We start from the raw sequence: 21,710 nt of genomic DNA on the forward strand, positions 1-21,710 counted from the left end.
ATGAAATTCACTGGTTTACTTGCTGCTAAATGACTTGCAAATTAGCATAAATGTCCCTTTAAAAAAAAAAAAAGTGTCAATTATTTCTTCAATAATAACTCCAAAAAGATGTGGATATATTTCTAGTTGGTTTCAAAATGAGTATATGAAAACCAGGGTTCATACACTTTTTCACCAATGATTTTCCATGACTTCTCCATTACCTTTTACCTAATTTTCCATGACCAAAAAAAATTACTCTTTCTCAGCGGTACCACTGAAAATTGTTCATTTTAACATGAAACATGTTTTGCCCATCTAATACAAATCAAATAGTAGGCTTACTAGCTTCTACACGCTAAAGCAACTAAAATCTCTCACCAGCAAAATACCTCATCAGTTAAATGCCATTTTACGTTTCGTTACTATACGATACAGTATTTATTATCGTTATAGTATTACTATTTTGGCGATTAGATAAAATATTAATTATATTTGATGCGACTTTAGTTACATTTCCATGACTTTTCCAAAACTTTGGGAAAAATATTGTTTTCCATGACCTTTCCAGGTTTTTAATAACCGTAAGAACCCTGGAATGTAAAATAATAGACGGTTTTCAGAAAAATATGACTATTATAAAATATATACAATTAAAAAAAACAGTAATTGTACAACAAAATGGATGAACGAACCGTCTTCACGCTTACTTCACATAATTTATTTGGTTCACAATAAAAATGCATAGAACAGTATATACAGAAACAGCAAATATTACTTTATTGAAATTATCAAGTCATTCTAGGTATAAAAAAAAAGCGATCACACTGAACGTGGATGAATCTTACACTTACAGCACAAGCAAACATCAGGCACAGATTTGGTATTCACCTCGGACTGGTGTAACACGGAAACGCTTTATTCAATTACAAGTCCTCTGAACAATTGTAAATATGCGTTAATGGTTTTTAAAGAAAGGATTTAGCCAAAGTTCTTCAAAAGGATGGACTTGAGATAAATCCTGACTAATTAAAAACACTTTATAGCATGATAACTTCTTCTTTTGTTGGATATTTCCCCCCTAGTTTGCCATTTTGTTTTTGATTTACAATTCCCTGTCGTATTGAGTAATACATCACCCTCCACAATCCTGGAGCTTCAGTTACATTTCTATGCACATAGATGGTAATATGTTGTTTACACTTAGCTTACTGAAACAACAGCTACAGAAGCTCAACCAAATGACATCCTGGCTGCTGAGCGCAGAGAAACACTGAGTGTGTACACACAGGAAGAAGGTCCTTCAAATGAAACTGTGGGAAGCTACATTCCAAACGAAAAGCGCAGTGACTGATAAATGTTGAATATCAACATTCAATTCAAAGTGAACGTCAGACTGTGAAACATACACAACACGTTTCGAGGAATGACCTCTACAGCCAATCATCAGACAGAAGCAACATTTATGAAGTGATGATTACTTTTAAAAGCATGTAAACATTTCAAGTAGCCACAAACTGTGTGCAGCACAATGTAATCTATTACTGGTGTGTGAAGAGAGTCATTTAAGCCTTCAGTCTGTTCTTAGCTCTCGTTTGCACTCGTTACCTTTTCGGGTTTCTTTAATCCTATATTGTGTACGGACTGGAGTAGCAGCTATTAAACACAACCCAAATTACACAAATAACCTTTAATAACCTCACCGTGATTGTCTTAACTTCTTGTAAAGCCAAACCGAAATGTCTGACAACGATATAGGAAAAAAAAAAAACACAAAAATGGAGACATACGTTGTTCGAAATGATCATTTGGTGATTCAGAGGAGTCAAAAATAGACATAATGAATGTGATTCTTGAACATTATATGCATGAAATAGGTCGAGCACTCCAGTTTTGGGTCATGGAGTTGATCAGTGTGTGTAAAGCTAATAGTCTTACACGTTCACCCTCCTGACCAGCAGGGGGCGCTCTAACAGAGGCCGAGGATCTAAAGTGTTTCCACCAGATTCACACTGAAGGTCATAGGTCAGGTCTAGGGACATTTGGAGAAGAAATACTGAAGAAAATCCACTTTTTGAACTGACATAAATCAGAGGATTGGCTTTAGATATGTGTACAGACATACATTCACGTGACAGATCTCTCCGATGGGGTTGAGAACGGACAGAAGCATCTCCTTCACTGAGATATCTAAAAATGTGCGTCTGAAACCTCTCACTGACTGTTTCACATACAGCTGAATATGTGCAGCACTTCTCTTATTAAAGACTGTACAGTAGTGAGCCTTAACATAATATCCACCATTTTGAACATTCACCAACAACACGAAGACAACAAGACATCATTTCCTCCATAAAACAGTAACATTTTTAAAATGAAGCCTTTAAATGATCAGTGAACGCTGCAGAGACTTGGACATGATGTTAAGCCTCTGATTCTCTGACATTAAAGCAACATTTACCAACACTTCCCTCACAGACGGATGCTCAGCAGTGTGAAGAGAAAAGCACTTGGGTGCATATGAGCTTTGTCCTTTTGTGTAAGACGAGAACCTGACGCAGAATTAACCAGCATTTGGATTTCAAAACCAAGCCCAGACCTGCTGAGCTGCACAGAGCCGGACTCACATTCCTGTTCCCTGAAAGCAAAGCGCGCATCCACTCCTCAAAGCACACCGGGTTCAAGCTCTACGGACTCATTGCTGCAACATTATCTACCAGTTAAAAAGAAACGAGACACAGCTCGACATAATGGTTGCAGGTCCATCAAATACAGACTGAACCGTTTGGGGTTTACCGAAACTGAAAGATGGAGTTAAGGTAAAGCAAACTAGTTTTTGTGTGAGTGGAAGCGATCCACGTGGAAATACTTTAGGGAGTGTGGATGGGAATAGCAGCAGAAACTAATCCTCCAGCAACAGTTACGAGGGCGTGTTCGCCTCACACTCTCCTCCAGCAATAAACGTGACTTAAGCAACTTCAGCTTCGGTCTCATTTACCGTTGGAAACGTTTATACAGTCGAGAGTGCTGCAAACTGGACAGTGTGTGACGGCCCGTCGCAGAGCACACACACACAGTGTTAAAGCTTTACAAAGGCCATATAAATAGTTGCGATAAATATGTGCACGCAGAGAAAGACGCGGTCACTTTTGGTGAAGCTCGTTTCGACAGTGAAGCAGGGTTAGGGTCGACGTACGCCTGACATCGAGTCAAAATACTTTGGTGGCATCACATCCTTCCTCTCCTCTAGAGGCATCGACTTTTAACCATGTGACCATTTTAATAACATCTGAACTAAAGCTGCCAACTCTTAAGTCGCGACCCTGTTCAAAATAAAATAATTGTCTTTGAACCATCCTCAAAATGTCTTTTTAGTATCATCACTGGCAGTTGAGGTCGGGGCTGCTGAGCCAGGCCCAGATCTGGATCATCTCCTGCGGGGTCCGGGGGTGAACCAGCATTAAGCTCTTGTAGGCGCAAGGGTTCGAGCGGTACTTCTCCTCTATGTTAAAGGTCCTGAAGCCTTTGTGCTTCTCGGGGGCCAGCCCTAGTTTCCTCAGACACATCCCCGTGTAGACGTCGTCTATCGGGTACAGCGCCACGTGCTGCGAGGCGTTGTGTAAGCGAGCAGCGATGTCCCCGGAGTACAGGTACCCCCCGCCTCCTGCGTACGGAGGATACATCCCCACATACATGCTCTCCGGGATAAAGTATTTCACCTTCTTGTCCCGGTGCGGCCCAGCGTTTGTGATCACGTCGCCCACAAACAGGTCCCTGGCTTTGGGCTCCGAGAGGCCCTTGAGGAAGTCCAGGATGCGGAAAGTGTTGACGAAGACGTCGTCGTCTCCTTTGAAGATGAACTTGGCCCCGGGGCAGTGCGTCTGGATCCACTCCAGGAACAGCACCTCTTTGACGGTCAGGTTGAAGAAGGAGTCCCTGTAATCCCACTGGATGATGTCTTTGTGGCGGGTGCTCTCGTAGCGCAGCATCTCCGAGAGGTCCGGGTGGTGGTCCCCCGACGTGGCGTTGCCCAGGAGGAAGATGGTCACCACCGTCTGATTGGCTATCAGCCCGGCCCGGCCCCAGGACTGACGGATGGCCTGTCGGCGGTCGAAGTGTGGCGCTAAGGACTTGACGGCCAGCAGCAGGAAGGGCGGCTGCTTACAGATGGCCGGCTGGTCCACCATCAGAGGGTAGGAGCGGCAGTGCATGTAGAGCAGGAAGTCCTTGAAGCGCCCCGGCAGGGAGTTGTAGTCCTTCACCTGCGTGGTCACCCTGACGTTAGCCTGGCAGGGGTCGGAGATCAACCCGGTCTCATTTAACCACTCGGGTGTGTCGGCGAAGCTGTAGTTGGCCACCAGGACCGGGTTGTTCTGGAGGTCCAGGACCTGCTGCTGCCGGTTCCAGTACGCAGCGCTGGGAGCCAGTTTGCTCCAGAAGGGTTTGGAGGGGATGTGGACTTTGTTGCGGTCGTTTTTGTCCTGGTTGCTCTGTCGGGAGATGATGATGAAGATGAAGAGGTTGACCATCATCACCGTCACCAGAAGCTTCAACCTCCTCCACAGCAGCGCCATGACAGAGTCCTGCACCCGTCACCACCTGAGACACAGAAAGACGAAGAAGATGAGGAGAAGGACAATACTTTGGGTCCCTAGCTCGCTGCATTAAACCGTATCAAGGTGGCTTCATAACCCGGAAGGACTTTTGTCTGGTTTCTCGTGGACAAAATGGACTCTTTACTGTAGAAGTTGTATTTCAAGTTTGTGTGGTTATACATACAAGTTTCAAATGCTTTTTTATTACATGCCATACAGGGAGCTGCTTTCTGTCATCAGCGTGAAGTTCGGGAGTCACGGCTCTAATTTCAAGGCTATCGTTGGACCTCGAGAGCTGACGGCTGAGATGGCTGAAGACTACAATTTCTAGGTCCTTAAATTAAACAGTTTGGATACTGGTTGTGTTGCGCTTCTTAGAAATAACATATGCACCAGATTAGATTTTTGAAAAAAGATCAATAAAAAACACTTCAGAATACACACGGTATTAACGTACTGTCCACAAACACAACAGCAGGGTGACGGTGCAAATGCATGGAAAGCAGCTGCTGACCTGAATAAGCAAACAAATCAAATCATTTGAATAATTGTCACATGCACGGAGTCATGGGAAGTAGACGATAAAGTTACCCGTCTCTCCTAAGGTTTGCAATGCAAAGAGTTTGCATGCATAACTTCCTTTACAGCATCAACAATAAGTCCATTTAATGACTTCCTTGTAACCGACGGCTGTCCAGTCACAGCGCTGTGTCGCATTAACTGTCAGTGAAGACCTGATTGTCGAAGATATGTCATGCATCCACGCCTTTTAGGAGCTTGGTCAGTCCTGACAGGAATCCCTGATGGGAAATCGATGCTCACGGTAATGATCATGCGCTTTCCATTTCAGGGAAAGTCTCCGTTTCTCAGTCAGGGCTGGAGCGATGGGGAAGTGTGCAGTTCCATCACTTATCTCTTTGAGAACGGAAGTAGGGAAAATGTGTTTTAACCACAAGACCACTGTGACACAGAGTCATGAGGATGCATGGACACGTTGATTAAAAATGCTGGTGGGAACTAAGGAAGAGACTAAATATCTGGAATCAACTTCGTATTTTCTCTAACAGAAGCGGGTTTGTCTCTAATACACGTCAGACAGGTGATGGTTGGGGTTGAACCTGTTAGCCACGAGTTAGATCACAAATATTCTGTCCAGTATTTCTGCAATACAATCCCACTAACGTGTTGCTTTTGGTCAAGTTAACCAATTAAAAACACACTAACAATTTGTGCTTCCAAGTGAAATTTAGATTTCCATTTTGTGGAAGTTTTCTCCTAACCAAACACACACCATACGAATATATACAAATAACAATAAATCCATTAAAACGTCTGGTAGAAAAGGGGACTTTTCCTCATTATACTATATCTGGTTGTTGGACACGCATAACTTCTGTTTATTATATTTAATAGTATTTCAGAAAGAACACCCATGCTTCCAAAGACTAAATATAGCGTGATAAGAAAATGGCTGCATCTCAGAAACTACAAGAAGCCCCATGAAGTGTTGCAAACATATGTAATATGGAAGACATTCAATAAACACAATATAACCTTTTATTTATCACTTTCAAAGTATGTCTGTTCAAGATTTCAAGATTTTAGAGCACATGGGTCAAACTCAAGGCTCGGGGGCCAAATCAGGTCCGTGGTGGATTTAATTTCGGCCCGCAGGATAATTTTTAATTACCATTAGATCTGGCCAGCCGGTATATTGCACGCACACCTTCACTCCATCCTGAGAGTCTCCTCCGCTCAGAGCCTGAGCCCACACATTGATGACCTCTCACCCGAGATGAGACGCCAAGTATCAGCTTGAGCTAGCATCCCAGAGCAGCACACTGAGTTCAATGGATGTTTCCTTCTGCACTTTCTCTCTCACGACAACAGGACATGTTTGGTTTCTCTTTGAGGGAAATAGTTTTTTTGAAGCTGTTGTTGGCCTGTGGAAAAATGTACTCATAAGAAATGACTGAGGAAAAGCTGCAGATCGAGCCATAAGAAATGAAAGCAACTGATTATTTCATGTTTCATGTTGTTTTTATAGGCAATAATGTAAGCTTTCTTAGTTCCAGGTTTAATATGTGCAATAAGTTCATTTCAATAAGTTCTGCAATAAACATTGAACTAGTCCGGCCCTCGACTAGCACCATTTTTTAAAATGTTGGCCCACAGTGTATTTGAGTTCGACACCCCTGCTTTAGACCAATCGGAATAAACGTCTTTATTTATTGTAAATATAGTATTGAGGCACAAATGGGTTATTCTTTAAACTCCATCCAAACCAACAACAGTCCAGTTATCCAATAGGACATGTGCACGGACAGACTGGGAGGTCAAGCTTCAGTCCAAACTAAATACACTAAAACAATTAGTATAATTATCTACCATAATGAAAGTTATACTGTAACCTATACTGATGTTAAGTCATTTGCCACACTACCGTTGAATACCGCCATGTGTCTTTTGTTTAGGGATGTACCATGTTTACTTAATAACATGGTTGATAGACAGTTTCAATGTCATTTGAGGATGTATTGTCACCCTGGTTTCCCCTTTTTGGCCGATTCAAATGGACAAAAAAAGACAGAAATGAGGACAGCATGTGAGCAGAGGGTCCGGACAAACAATACAGCCTTTCAGGAGGTGGGGGTCTGCCTCAGGTTTCTGCTTGGCAGGCGCACACATCCACCGACTACATTCTTTTCTCCTCTTACTAAAAATGTCTGTATTCTGCCTCATTTCCTTTCTGAGCCTCCCATTCCACATTTCTTTCCTCTTGTTCGTGCTTCCACCTAGACTACATTTGCAGAAGCCACTCGTAGGGATATCATTCAGTCATTGATAGACAACATCATTCTCCAGTATGTCCAACACGGTGTTGCTAGGGTACTCACGCACACAAAGCCGTGGCAGCACATCACTCCCACCCTCATCCACCTACACTGGTTGCCGGTCAAGTCCCACATATCTTACAAAGTCCTCCTCCTTACCTGCAAGTCCCTCCATGCCCTTGCCCCCCAGTACCTATCGGACATCCTTCACCCACATGCCCCACCCCGGAACCTGCGGTCCTCAGACTCTGGCCTGCTTACCACCCCCCGCACCAAACTGCGAACCTTCGGGGACAGAGCCTTGGCAGCCCCCACCCTCTGGAACCCTGCGGAGATTCGCAACATCCCCACACTCGACGCCTTCAAAAAGGCCCTCAAGTCCCATCTGTTTGCCAAGGCTTTCGGCCCCTAAATCGATCTGTTGTTTTGTCTGTCTGACTTTTGTTTGTTATGTTTTTGCCCTATTACTTGTAAAGCGACCGTGGGTCCCTTGAAAGGCGCTATATAAATCAAAGCTATTATTATTGAAATTCTCTCGGTAATAACCTTTCTAGGCCAGCAATCAGACGTTAAACGAGCCACGATTATTAAAACAAACTGATTTTTAAGAAAGCTTTCAGAAGAGCACAGACAGGAAACAAATAGGAGGGAGGAGTAAAGACACGCAACAAAGATCATCCACCATCTACATATTCTTTTGTAATAAAATCACACATTTGACATATATTCAGTTTAATATTCAATATTCCATCCGTCACATACTTATGTATATACAACACCTTGCTTTATATCTTGTTGTTGTTCATTTGTAAATTCAACATGTATATTTTCTACTTTCTTGTTTATTTCTTGTCTTTTAATTGTTATTGTACAATGCCATGTCTTTTTATGCTGCTGCAACACAAACATGGCCCAGATTGGGATCAATAAAGTCCTATCTTATCTTATCTTATCTCATGACCACAACGCCCTACTCTAACTTTCACATTTTAATTGTGAGGATATTAACATCAAACAACGTGTGTCATGTATAAACAACATCTTGAAACCAGAGAAAACTAAATAACGATATCCGACTGGTGATAGAAATATATGATGGATGGTAGTAAGGTGCAGCTTTTGCTCTGACTGTCAGCCAACATGCCAGAGGGCGAGTTATGACAGACAAAAATGTCTCCACATCTGGGAGATATTATGTTCATACATATTGCATTTTCTGTTATTTATTTTACTTCTTGACCCTTGCCAAGTCAAATCCTTGTTAGCAAAAAAGAAAAAGATTGCGACCATGATAGTATCCCTGTGATACCTGCAGAATGATGCTGAATGTTAACGTGCTCACAATGACAATGCGAACATACTGATGTTGCCATGTTACTAAAGCATGTTGCTGATATTTGCAAATGAATACAAAGTACAGCTGATGTCGGGAAATGAATGCATCGAGCATCATTTACTGACAATCCATCCAAAAGTTGTTATTATTCACTATTCACTTAAAATCAAAAAGGTCAACCATATGGTGGCGCTAGAGGAGAAGTCAGGATCGTTAAAAACATCAGTGTACTGCAATCCATCCAATACTGGGATATTTCAGTTTGATGTAAGACTATAACATGACGATTAGTAGTAAGTCGAGTATGTATTAAAAAGTAGTGAATAAAGAACAGTATTTCAAACCAGTCTTAAAGGTGGGGTAGGTAATTTTGGAGAAACCAGCTCGAGTGCGCTAGAATTTGAAAATAGACAGCCGGAGAAAATCTGCCACATCCTCACAGAGCCCCTCCTCCAACACACACGAACGCGCACATGACCAATGAGGGCACGAGATAAGTTTGTGCCCAGATGGAAGGCTGACAGGCAGGTAGGCCATCCAGTTACTTTAGCCGGGCCGAGGCAGATGATTGGTCGTGCTTTTTACAGCGCCACGGCTTCCACAGATGACGTTTTTTGCCAAAGCACTTCAGATATTCATTGCCGTCGGGATGTTAAGAGCATTCGGAATATAACAAAAAGTGTATCTCGAGCCGGTTTCTCAAACTTACCTACCCCACCTTTAAGGGAGCCATATAGAAATATATACTATCATGAATATATAAAAACAACAAGCAGGGAATCATATTGCTGAGAATATCGGTCGTTTTTCCTTGAAAATGACTGAAATTATTAATCCATGAAATAAAAATATGATGATTCATTATTGTTCCTTCTACAAATGGATACATTGGCAAAACACTTTGGTGGCAGACCAACTAATTGACATTTGAAATCTCCGATTGTGACTAATATTAAAAGTCTAAAAAAGGAACAAAGAGAAACAGCTTACAGACAGAGCTTCACATGCTAACATTTCTACTGAAAATGTTGCTTAGATCTTGGTATACACATGTATAATTGACTCGTGCTTCAGAGTGTTTATCTTCCTCTGCACCGCTGCACGTGCACATCCTGCCTCTGTATCATGCATCTCTCTCTCCTAGCAACAGGTCTGCACTGCTGAGCCTGTTTGCTCTCTTTCCTCCCTGTCATTATTCCCCCTCTCCTCCTCTTCTCTTAAATGTTGCTCACATTTACATGCAAACAGAGAGCAGCACCCTGATGGTCTATCGGGGTTGTATGTATGACTAAAAGGAAAAAGGAACAGCACAGACAGCCTCCTTTCTTTTCTAAATGGATGGTTACTCTTCCTTCTCCTCTGCATCCCCGTACAAACAAGGAGACTTCTGGGAAATGAGTGGGTAGGAGGGGTAATTGTAAAAAGGAACAACATGTTGACAAGACCACAGCTTCCCGACGTCTAATTAAGCATCAGTCGAGCAGCGCCAAACATACACCTACCTGCATCAGCCTGGAGATCTGCTGTCTCAGTGCTGACAATACATCGAACACTGATTCAGGTACTTTGTTTGAGAAGACGGTAACCATCTGTGTTTGGATCAAGATGTTGGAAACTATTGCAGACTCGTTTTAATTCCGTAAAACAGAGCAGATATAAGTTAAACCCCTGAAGTGTCACCATTCAAATATGATACACTGTTCATTTGTTTCTGTTTATAGTCCCTATTTCCATATATGTATACTACCCTATTTCCATGTATACTACAGTATACAGAGTGTTATGTACTGCAATAACATATTAGATTAGATATTCTTTATTGATCCCAAATTAGGTTTTTATTTTGCAGCACGAAACGGACCTTGCACATAAATAAATAAATACTAGTGGTGCACGATAATTATCGGTCCGATATTAGGAATTATGACGTCATCCCGATAAACCCGATAAAAGTATTAATAGCCCTGATAATATACAATATATTTGTTGGGTAAAAATATACTGCGGTGTGGGTAGATTGGGATGAGGGGCGCTTGTTTTTCACTCGGCTCCTCCCGTTTTGCCAGTACTGTGGTAATAGTGGTTTAGGAAGAGGGGAGTTTTTCACAAATCCAGCGCTCCCTAACTCATGCCTGGCTGTGACAGAAAACTGCAGTCATTAAACCACTGATGCTTCAGTAATGAACAATTATAGGCCCATATCAAACCTGCCATTTCTAGGTAAAATCATTGAAAAAGTTGTTTTTCAACAGTTGAGTAATTTCTTGCATTTAAATAACTGTTTGGATGTGTTCCAGTCAGGATTTTGTCCAAACCACAGCACTGAGACTTCTCTTGTAAAGGTCTTTAATGACATCCACTTAAACACAGACAGTGGCAGAACTTCAGTGTTAGTATTATTAGATCTCAGTGCTGCGTTTGACACTGTTGACCACAGCATATTACTAGACCGACTGGATAACTGGGTGGGACTTTCGGAAACAGTTCTAAATTGGTTTGAATCCTACTTAAAGGATAGAAAGAACTTTATTTCTATAGGTAAATACACATCTGAGTTGACAAATATGACATGTGGGGTTCCTCAAGGCTCCATCTTGGGGCCTCTTCTCTTTAACATCTACATGCTACCACTGGCTCAGATAATGAAGAACAACAAAATAAGTTACCATAGCTATGCAGATGACACACACATTTACGTAACAATTTCACCAGGAGACTATGCTCCAATTCAAACACTGAGTAAGTGCATTGAACAAATAAATGACTGGATGTGTCAGAACTTTCTCCAATTAAACAAAGATAAAACTGAGGTAATGGTTTTTGGAGCCAAGGCAGAACGTTTAAAAGTTAGCGCTGAGCTTCAGTCTGCAATGTTCAAACCAACAGATACAGCCAGAAATCTAGGTGTAGTCATGGACTCTGACCTGAGTTTCAACAGTCACATTAAAACAGTTACTAAATCAGCCTACTATCACCTAAAGAATATATCTAGGATTAAAAGACTAATGTCACAGCAGGATTTGGAAACACTTGTCCATGCCTTTATCTTCAGTAGACTGGACTACTGCAATGGTGTCTTTGCAGGTCTCACTAAAAAATCTATTAGAAAGCTGCAGCTGATTCAGAACGCCGCTGCTCGAGTCCTCACTAACACTAAGAAAGTGGATCACATCACTCCTGTTCTGAAGTCTTTGCACTGGCTTCCTGTGTGTCAAAGAATAGATTTAATACTGCTGCTGGTTTATAAAGCTTTGAATGGTTTAGGCCCAAAATACATTTCTGACCTCCTGCTAAATTATGAACCATCCAGATCTCTCAGGTCTTCAGGGATTGGTCAGCTTTCTGTCCCCAGAGTCAGAACTAAACATGGAGAAGCAGCGTTCAGTTATTATGCTCCAAGTATCTGGAACACACTCCCAGAAACCTGCAGGTCCGCTGCAACTCTATTCACATCTTAGACTGCACTGTAACTTTTATCCATGTATTTTTCCTTTTAATGTTTATTTTATTAGCTTTTCTTTTTTAATGCTTAATGTCTTTAATTTTTTGTAAAGCACTTTGAATTGAAAAGTGCTATATAAATAAACTTGCCTTGCCTTGCGGCCGTGAAGCCAGGACAGTAAACAAACATGTCGTCGGTAGTATGGGACTATTTCAAAGTTTCAGAGTTAGATAGTTCGCTTGCTATTTGTATTAACAGATGCAATGCAGAAGTTCCACGAGGAGGGAAAAAGGCAACGAGCTATAATACTTCCAACCCGATTAGTCGCCTGAAACATCGCCATGGCTACGATGGTGTGTTAAAAGCGTACGAAGACACCTGCGCTGCTAAACTAGCGGCGAATCCAAAGCCAGCTGCAAAGGCACCGGGGCTTTTACCTATCGACGAGGCTTTTGAAAAAGGTAAGAACTTTATTTGGGAAAATAAATATGGTCACTTTGAAGAGTCAGAACTGTTCTTGGCTTTGTTTTGTTCATAGTAGTAATGCTCATGTCAATTGCTCACTACTAGTCTCTTTTTTACCACCAGGTGTGCAAAAACTACAGGTACATTTAATATATATATTATATTATTATCGGTATCGGTCTTGAGAAGCATGAAGTTATCGAAATCGGTTTCGAAAAACCAATATCGTGCATCCCTAATAAATACGTTTATTGTATTTTGCATTGTTGGAGGATCCTGACTGTAGCCATGGTGACAAATAAAGCCTTTTAATCTTTGACTGAATCAACCCCCCTCACACGAAGTCAACGTGTTTCCCCTCCATTATTCAAATGCAAACTGTTTCGATGCTGCTGTGGTTTCTGTGGTTTTCTAGTTGCAACTTTTGCCAAAAACAAAAACTATGCATCAGTAGTAAGTAACCAAATTAACCTTAGTACTGTCTTTGAAACCTGATGTACTTATATGATTCTGTTTTCTTCAAGGTTGTGTCTTCCTGGTCGAATGTACTTATTGTAAGTCGCTTTGGATAAAAGCGTCAGCTAAATGCAATGTAATTTAATGTACTGTAGTTAAGTGAAGTACCTCATGATTCTACTCAAGCACTCCCATTTCCTGCCAGGATTAAATTAGTCTAATATAGAAATGACTAGTAAACAATTTAAATCAAGAATGATCACCCAGTTGAATTATGAAAATAGCAGTCTCATGCGTCATGCAGGCCTTGTGTGATGCTTAACAATATATTCCTGACTTATACCAAGCTTCACAATGGACTGAACTTAATGTAAAATACTTAATACAAAAAGGAAATATGCCGCGTCATTCTACCAGACAAAGTTTTTTAATTCATTTTCTAGCCTCCTGACTATTCCACGACAATCGATCACAATAGATTAACGCGTGGAACTGAAAAGCTGTTATGGTGTAAAGTTCGTTTCTTTAGTGTTTCAAAGTGAATATTCTTCTTGTTTTGGTTGAGGCACTCTTTTAGTAAAATGAATCAGAACTGAAAAATTAGCAGCACAAATCAGAGGGAAATACGCTTCAACTCAGAGAGCACAATTTGAACTGTGACGGTGTTTTTCTTACAAATGCTAACCTAATCTTTTAAAAAAATCTGCTTGTATATATATATTATCACGATCAGACCATTCATTGACAGTGCCGGTTAGACCCTGGCAGCAGCAGGAGAGCCAGGTGGACTTTGATGCAGATTTTGTGTTTCATTAATCATCAGAGACTGCAGCTCTGTGATTATATCTGGCATTCATTGACCAGACAATGCAAGCCAGTGTTTGAACATTACTGTGTTCACCTGATAAAGTCAACAGAAGGGAGGCGTCTCACCCCATGGGGGATGGGTGTGAGAAAACAGAAAACAATGGCTGTGGCAGGTAAAAAAGGTATGTGTGTGTGTGTGTCTGAGTTTCAGCAGAGGGTTCTGACACATTTCAAAAATGGTAGAAGGGAAATGTGTGATGTTTTCTTGAACACATAATCAACCATCTTCACACATATTGAATCTAATTTAAATGTTTTGTCTTTGTAAATGTTATTATAGTTTTTATACTGCTTCTACCGTTATACAACATCACCATTACACACCAAAGCGAATTCCTAGCATGTGTAAACCTACTTGACTTATTGTTAAGTGTGAGCACCTTTAAGGACACATATTACACAGCTTTTGGGAAATATAATGTGTTATGCATGTTTGAGAGTGTCACATTGTGTTTCTGAAGCTGTGAGTGAGGGTCTTACCTGTGCAGGTTCGGGGGTTTCCTCCGCTTGTGTCGTCTTGGCTCCTCTCAGCTCTTACCCCATTCTTTGTCCCGCCCTCTTGAGAACAGCAGCCAATGGGGAGGGAGGATCAGGGGGGGAGGGAGGATCAGGGAGGGAGGCCGGTGAGAAGGGAGGGAGGGGGAGGTTCAAACCTGAAACCAGATTAAAACTGTGTGTCAACAGCTGAGAGGAGCATGGCTAAAGGACAATGCTAACAGTTAGCCTATGCAACATATTCACTTTTGGCTGGCAGAGAAGTCAAAGCTTCATATGTTTTGTTAACAGGTCTCCACTCTGTTTCTCTCTTTCAGTAACAGAGCGGATGGTTAGGTAACCGATCACAATCTAGTTTCACTCTCCATTACAACTTAACTAGCCTCACCCAGGAGATGTCTCATGCTGATTAACTGTTTTTCAGTCCTGGTTAGACATCCACCTCGCACATACTGACCTGGTTTCACAGGCTTGTTGTTCTGAGTTATAGCAGTTTCACATGACATTATCTGGCCCTGAAAAGCAGGTTTTTCTAAACACCCAGAGCGACTACATGACACTGGGTTTGTCAGTACATAATGGTACATAATACATCAGGTTACTACAGAAAATTAAATGGAGTTGGGCTGATTTAAAACAAAAATGAATTTCCAGAGATGGAATCAAGACAACAATACCTCAAGTTTTGCACAAAGGTATCATTCAACACACAAACAGATACCAACCCTATACACTTTATATACCATTTAAACAGTTACACTTTCTTACTGGGGGCGAAACATGAAACATGAAAGACCCAGACAGAGTTGCAGATGTTCTTCTGCTCTAATAGTCGTTGTTATGGATTTTCATTGAATGCACAGACATTTGAGCTCTCCCATGTCAGTTTCCCTCCCAGGCTTAGGGCTCTTTATGTTTGAGGCTCTCAGACTCATGCAGACAAGCCGCTGCATGCCGCTCCGTCCTGCTTTCTGTCCAAAACAACGCCCATATCACCGGAGACCTGATGATGTCCCCGATATTCCCGTTTGAAGACAAGAAAGTTATGAATGTCCTGTTCAGATTGTGTGTACTTGGCATGCATTTAAAGGTTTTGTACATTTCCAATTTCTTGTAAATGTTTTTTTATAATATATCTATCTTCGTCTTTTTCTACAAATGTTTTCTATTTCTTTGATTATGCAGCATTATACACCGAAGCAATTTCACTTCCTGTTTCAAAAGTGCTCATGCGGGACCCGGCAGCTACCGTCTAAACTAAATGCTGCCGTGATGAAACGCCATATCATGGATTATCAAGGATTCTCTCTGAAACAGTTTGGAGCTCAAAGGCTTTCTCTCTTGCCGGTTATACCACAAGGTGAGTTCCTTTTTACTTCCTGCTTCTTCACACACATGCTCTCCAGCACAGGTTAGCTCTGAGTGTTAGCGATGCTAATGTAAACACCGACCATATTACGTCCAAAGCAGTCGGGCATTGTTTCTGATAGCAACGTTTCTGATTGGGCCGTGGGTCCACATTTCAGATATTACGTCATATCGGACGCAAATCTGGATCAGCTCCGTTGTTCCCCGTTTTTAGAGATTTGGGTACGGAGGAAAAGAGAGAGGGTTTTATTTTCTGACGCTGCGTGAGTTCCCTGACACACCTGGGACACATCCTTATGTATAAAATACATCAACAAGTGCATGTTGCATGATAGGTCCCCTTTAAATGACCAAACATTTTCTTTTCACATTTAAATATCCATGGGGAAAACAGGACTCATTCCCTCACAGCTAGACGCCTTTTGCAAACTCAACTTGGCACTCCTGATGGAGTAGTTTAGAGAGCCAACAATTTTTCTAAGCTGCTGCGATCAAATAAAAACAGGTGTGTAAACAGGAAGGAAGCCAAAAAAGGGGAAATAACATTAGCCGTGTACACACACCACACTCCTATTGAAAGCATGTTTTATAAACCTGACCTGCAAACTAAATATAAACATCTGGTTAGTATTTGGCACTCTACTGGATGTGAAATTGAAGGTAACCTATTATGCAAGATCCACTTTTTCATGTCTCTTCTACATCAACATGTGTAACCTCTGTGTAAAAAGATTCTCTCACTTTGTGTCCTGATGCATTTCTATAAAAAACCTGTCTGAAAGTGATGTCATAACGATGTTTTGGCTTGTGTAACCATTAGCCAATCAGCAACCAAGGTGACAGTATCACCTGAATCTCCTCCCAGAGTACCAATAGCCGCGTTCACACCGCAGTACTTTTCCCACTTTAGTTCCGAAATGTCGCGTTCGCACCAAAAAGAGCCGGAACTAAAATTAGTTAATTAGAATCTTTTTACCCCCTTTTCAGTCCCTGCTAGAGAGCAGGGACTTTCGTGGGAGAAAAAGGTTCCTATGTCTGATTGGCTGGGCGGATTGCAAACCACGCCCCGTAAAACTCCCAGAAACTTTTGTGAAGACGCCATTTTATTATCCTTGCATTAGCATTATTAGCATTAGCCCCACGCACCAACGGAGAGAGACTAACTTATGGCAACAAAAAATAAAACATGGGAGCGGTGGAGATGAGGAGGTGTCAGCGTTCTGGCGATTTACTCTGAAGGCTTCAGCTTCTACTGAAGCCAGTCCCCAACTCCGGGGACTTCGGGCGGCAGTATACGCAGTGAAGTGGTTTGCGGCCTGCCAGTAAACCCAAAGCAGAGGAAGTGACGTCAGCGGCTTCATTTGCCTAATCCTCCCCCTGGGACTCATTGCGGTGTGAACGCGATCTGTACTTAGTTCATGAGAACTAAAGAGTTCTGATGAACAAAGTTCTCATGACCCTTTGTGGGAAAAGTACTGCGGTGTGAAAGCGCCTATTGTGTTCTTTGTAACCAAATGTCTCTCAGAGGGGCTCCTTATTTTCATCTAAAGTAACAGACAGAGAATCAGCACTTTGGAAACAGGGCTGAAACAGAGGGGATTATGGGTAATGCTGCAATTATCTGTTTGGTGTTTGAAGCCAAACACTTCAGAGACATGTTTCATATATATCTGAGAGCTATAATATATAGATGAAAAACAGTATAATAGGGGACCACCTTTACACATTAGTCAAGTACCAATGAACCACCAGTTACATCACTGAGTGGCCAAATACTGGGAACACATAGGTAGCAGGGTTTCCGTTAGCCGGTAATTACCGGTTTTTAGCTGGTAAAATTTATTAAAAACCGGTAAATTCAAAACCTGACGGTCAACATGTCTGGTAATAATTAGGGAGGCTCCGATCGATCGGCCGCCGGTCATTATCGGCCGATATTCACTCTCAATAGTTTGATCGGTGCTCTCTATAAAGGCCGACCAGGAGAGCTGGATCTGATCGATATGGACATAAACGCGAGTGAAGTATAACCGGACGCGAGAGAGAGATCAGATCAGCTGCTGAGTCTGACCGAGACACGCAGCTCTGCAGAATCACCTGAAGCCCCGCCCTCTGTTTAGCGGGCTGCAGGAGCTGCATGAGAAACTGACGTGCTGTCAGGAGAGAGAGGGAGAGGGAGGGAGAGGGGAAAAGAGAGGCTCCGTTTCTCCCGTGTTATTATTCAAATGTAATGTAAACTTTGGAATAATGTACGTTATCTACTACAAGTAGTTTGTTTGAATGTAATAATTATGTTGTTTGTTGTTTGTGGAATCATTTATTGAAAAATGAATCTGAATTTTTCGATCTGTTACGATTATAAACTGAAGCAATATAAAAATGAGCCCGTGAACTGAGTTTTAAACTGAAGCATATCTGCTCATAGTCCGGTAATTACATGCTAACGGAAACTCTGCTACACAACTCTTATTATTATTGAAATATGACCGGTAAGTTTCAAATTAGTCCGGTAAAATAAATTCTGCCCAGACATTTGACCGGCGAGAAAAAATCCTAGCGGAAACCCTGATAGGTAGGTAAAGAAATATCTTTGTAGCGTGTGGTAAAGTCACTGAGGTGTAACGCTCGCTCTAAACACACCGCCGGGGTAGTAAAACATTAAACCATTGTTTCCCCTTAGATGTGAGAGGTCAGCAGATAATGAGAACCTCACCTTTCACTGTGTGGCATTGTTGACTAACAGTCAGACATATTCACTGATGATTATCCAACAATGTTAGAGCAAATATGAGCAGAGGAGTTCATAAACAATGGAATGTCTCTATACTTTCTAAAGGGATCCACTGATACTCATCTTAATACGCTTTACTCTTCACTAGAGTTTCCTTTATATAAGAAAAGTGCTTCTAACAGTCTGTTTGACCTGTTCAGAAACGTGGCTTTTACTTCTTAATTTCAAAGCACTATCAACTCGCCCAGGGAACTTTCTCATCTAATTGTTGTAGCATTTATTTTTAAATGATTGTATTTGTTTAAAAAGACCAAACATTTCTGCACACTGTCAATCACAATGACCTAACTCATATATCTGTCTCTATTCAAGGCAAGTTTATTTATATAGCACTTTTCAACACAAGGCCATTCAAAGTGCTTTACAAAAAATGAAAGACATTAAGCATTAAAAAAGAAAAGATAATAAAAGAAACATTAAAAGAAAAAGTACATGGATAAAAGTTACAGTGCAGTTTAAGATGTGAATAGTTCAATTAAAAGCAGCGACAAAAAGAAAAGTCTTCAGCCTGGATTTTAAAGTAGTAAGAGTTGCAGCGGACCTGCAGGTTTCTGGGAGTCTGTTCCAGATATTTGGAGCATAACTGAACGCTGCTTCTCCATGTTTAGTTCTGACTCTGGGGACAGAAAGCTGACCAGTCCCTGAAGACCTGAGACTGGTCAATCCGGCAGAATGCTTTATTAGCTTATACCATGTCAAATAGTAGGATTGCTTGGATTGATGAGATTTAGAAACGGCATCACAATTACAGAGTTTCCACATCAACATCATTGTTTAGGTTTCAAAAAGTGACTAACCTAATCTATCAGAAATGTGAAATGTACCAATTCAAAAAAAATGCAGTCGCTAATAATTCACCAGCTCCTTTCAATTCAATTCAAAACCTTTATTTATCCAGGTAAAATCCCATTGAGATCAATGATCTCTTTTTCAAGGGAGACCTGCAGCAGTCGGTTCCACAAGAAGACATAAAAACATAAACAACAGAACAACAAAAGGACATCATACAGCAAAATGTACAGGGATTACAATGTACATGTAACCACATGTACAGGAACCAACAGCATCTGATTGTGTAGCATCCAACCGAGCTTTAAAAACATGTAGTGGTACTAGCTTGGTAATTTTCCATTCTTTTTGCAGACTGTTCCAAGTTAGTGGAGCTGCACATCTAAAAGCTTTCTTCCCTAAGACAGTCCTAGCACTTGGCACTTTTAATAAAACCACAGCATGCGATCTCAGGCAATAAGTACTTTCAATTCGCCGAGAGATCAGGGAGCAGATATAAGACGGTAGTTTATCCTTTGCATGCTGCCGTCACAAAGAATGACAAATAAACCCTAAAGGCGTGTGAGCTTTCCTGACATCTGATATTATTTATGGGTTGCCACAAGGCCCTTATAACCTTCCTGGGAGAAAAACATATTAGGTTACACAGCGGCTCCTAACTGGTAATAACGTTCAGGTTCAACATCATGTTAACTGCCATTTTGTGTTTGCAGCTAAAAAAACAATGAATGAAGAAGAACTTAAAAGCTAAACCTGCTTAGTGTTCATTATTAGCCAAACTTCAATGGCAGCAGGACTCAGTCTTGTCCAAGGCCCCAGGTATAAAAGGCATTTTTATTATTATCAGTTAATATCATTATAATAGACTATTCCCTTTACTAAGAAGTGCACACACCCAGTTCAGCTATAAACCTGCCAACAGTAAGCAAAACAGAACAGGTCAATATGCAGGAATCCTGAAGTCAAATGTAAGACCTTTTTAAGACCCTTTCCATACATTTAAGACCTCATCGCCACTTCGAGTTTTAACCGGTTACCTTGGCGACACACTTTACCTCACATTGACTATATCCAGTATTGATTGTCCTTCCTCCGTATCTTCCAACCATTTGGACTCAGACTTGCATTTCCCCATAACGATGTTGTAACAACCGGCGTAAACGGACCTTCACGCTATCAAGCAGTGAGCGCGCGATGTCCTGTTCAGATGACGTCCAATCCAACGGGATGCCATCAATAAACTCCACAGAATCACACTACACACCTACGCCATGATTACATTCAGGCAGACTGTAGAACACAACCTCTTTGGACACTTATTGAAGACAAGCTACACAATGTAATACCTGGGAAAATGCCGTTTAATATTTTTTAATAGCCTTAATTTTCGCTAAATAGATTTATCAACTTGTAATACTTTTTAAGACCCCGCGGACACCCTGACAGGGCACATGGAGCTAAAATAGGAACAGTGCTGTGTGTGTGTGTGTGTGTGTGTGTGTGTGTGTGTGTGTGTGTGTGTGTGTGTGTGTGTGTGTGTGTGTGTGTGTGTGTGTGTGTGTGCGTGCATGAGAGAGAGATAGCAGATAGAAAGCCAGTCAACAAGCAAGTGTCCACCATAGAGGCCCCATTTAGGTCAAAGTTCAACCCTTCACTGGGGAGGGGAATCAATCAATCAGTCAATCAATCATTGAGGAAAAGCATTGGTGGCGTTTGGACCTTGGTCTTAACTGGTGTTGGATAACTGGCTCTGAATTGTAACATATCTTGCCATGTTTTGATCCACTTCTCACATGTTCTACTTTTTGAATTCCACCGAGGAGGTGGATGTGACGTCCTCGGGGAGAAACAGAAATAAAAGGCACAAGCCGAAAGTCACGCCATGCTAAAAATGCAACAGCTTGAAACACTGCCAGCATTAATGTGTCCTAAAAATGGACCATGAATATCTACAGAGGAATCTTTGTGTGCACACCCAGAGACATCAGAGCTTGAAGCTATGGCCAAAACGGATATTTGAATGCACTTCTTGACCCGTGCAGGTCGGAGGAATATAAGAGGATGTGCCCACATGAGAGAAAGTGGGCCTAACAGCAACATGTTGTGAATAGCGAGCGCCATTAATAGCCTGAGTGCTGAAAGCCAGAGAGGTGGCGTCTGCCCACCACATATCGACCGTCTGCACCGGCATTCAGAGGCCAAGGGTCCCACTGCAGCTTCCACCGTGACACGGACATCTTGACTGATGATGACCGGACTTCCTTTTAAAAAGGTCATCTATTATTCAAAATCC

The 21,710-nt window shown here is 41.6% G+C and overlaps 1 protein-coding gene across 1 annotated transcript in view; it reads right to left on the reverse strand.

The window, feature by feature from the left end:
• Nucleotides 1-678: 678 nt before the first annotated feature.
• The window catches only part of b3gnt2b (UDP-GlcNAc:betaGal beta-1,3-N-acetylglucosaminyltransferase 2b), a 35,429-nt gene continuing 14,397 nt past the window's right edge, over nt 679-21,710 (reverse strand). The window contains exons 2-3 of the mRNA XM_034100693.2: nt 14,455-14,627; nt 679-4,578 (exon numbers count right to left, since the gene is read on the reverse strand). Coding sequence (XP_033956584.1) covers nt 3,360-4,553 — 1,194 coding nt within the window. The 5' untranslated portion in view covers nt 4,554-4,578; nt 14,455-14,627 and the 3' untranslated portion in view covers nt 679-3,359. The remainder of the gene's footprint in view (nt 4,579-14,454; nt 14,628-21,710) is intronic.

This window comes from Pseudochaenichthys georgianus, chromosome 15 (assembly GCF_902827115.2).
Source record: "Pseudochaenichthys georgianus chromosome 15, fPseGeo1.2, whole genome shotgun sequence".
Classification (NCBI taxonomy): Eukaryota; Metazoa; Chordata; class Actinopteri; order Perciformes; family Channichthyidae; genus Pseudochaenichthys; species Pseudochaenichthys georgianus.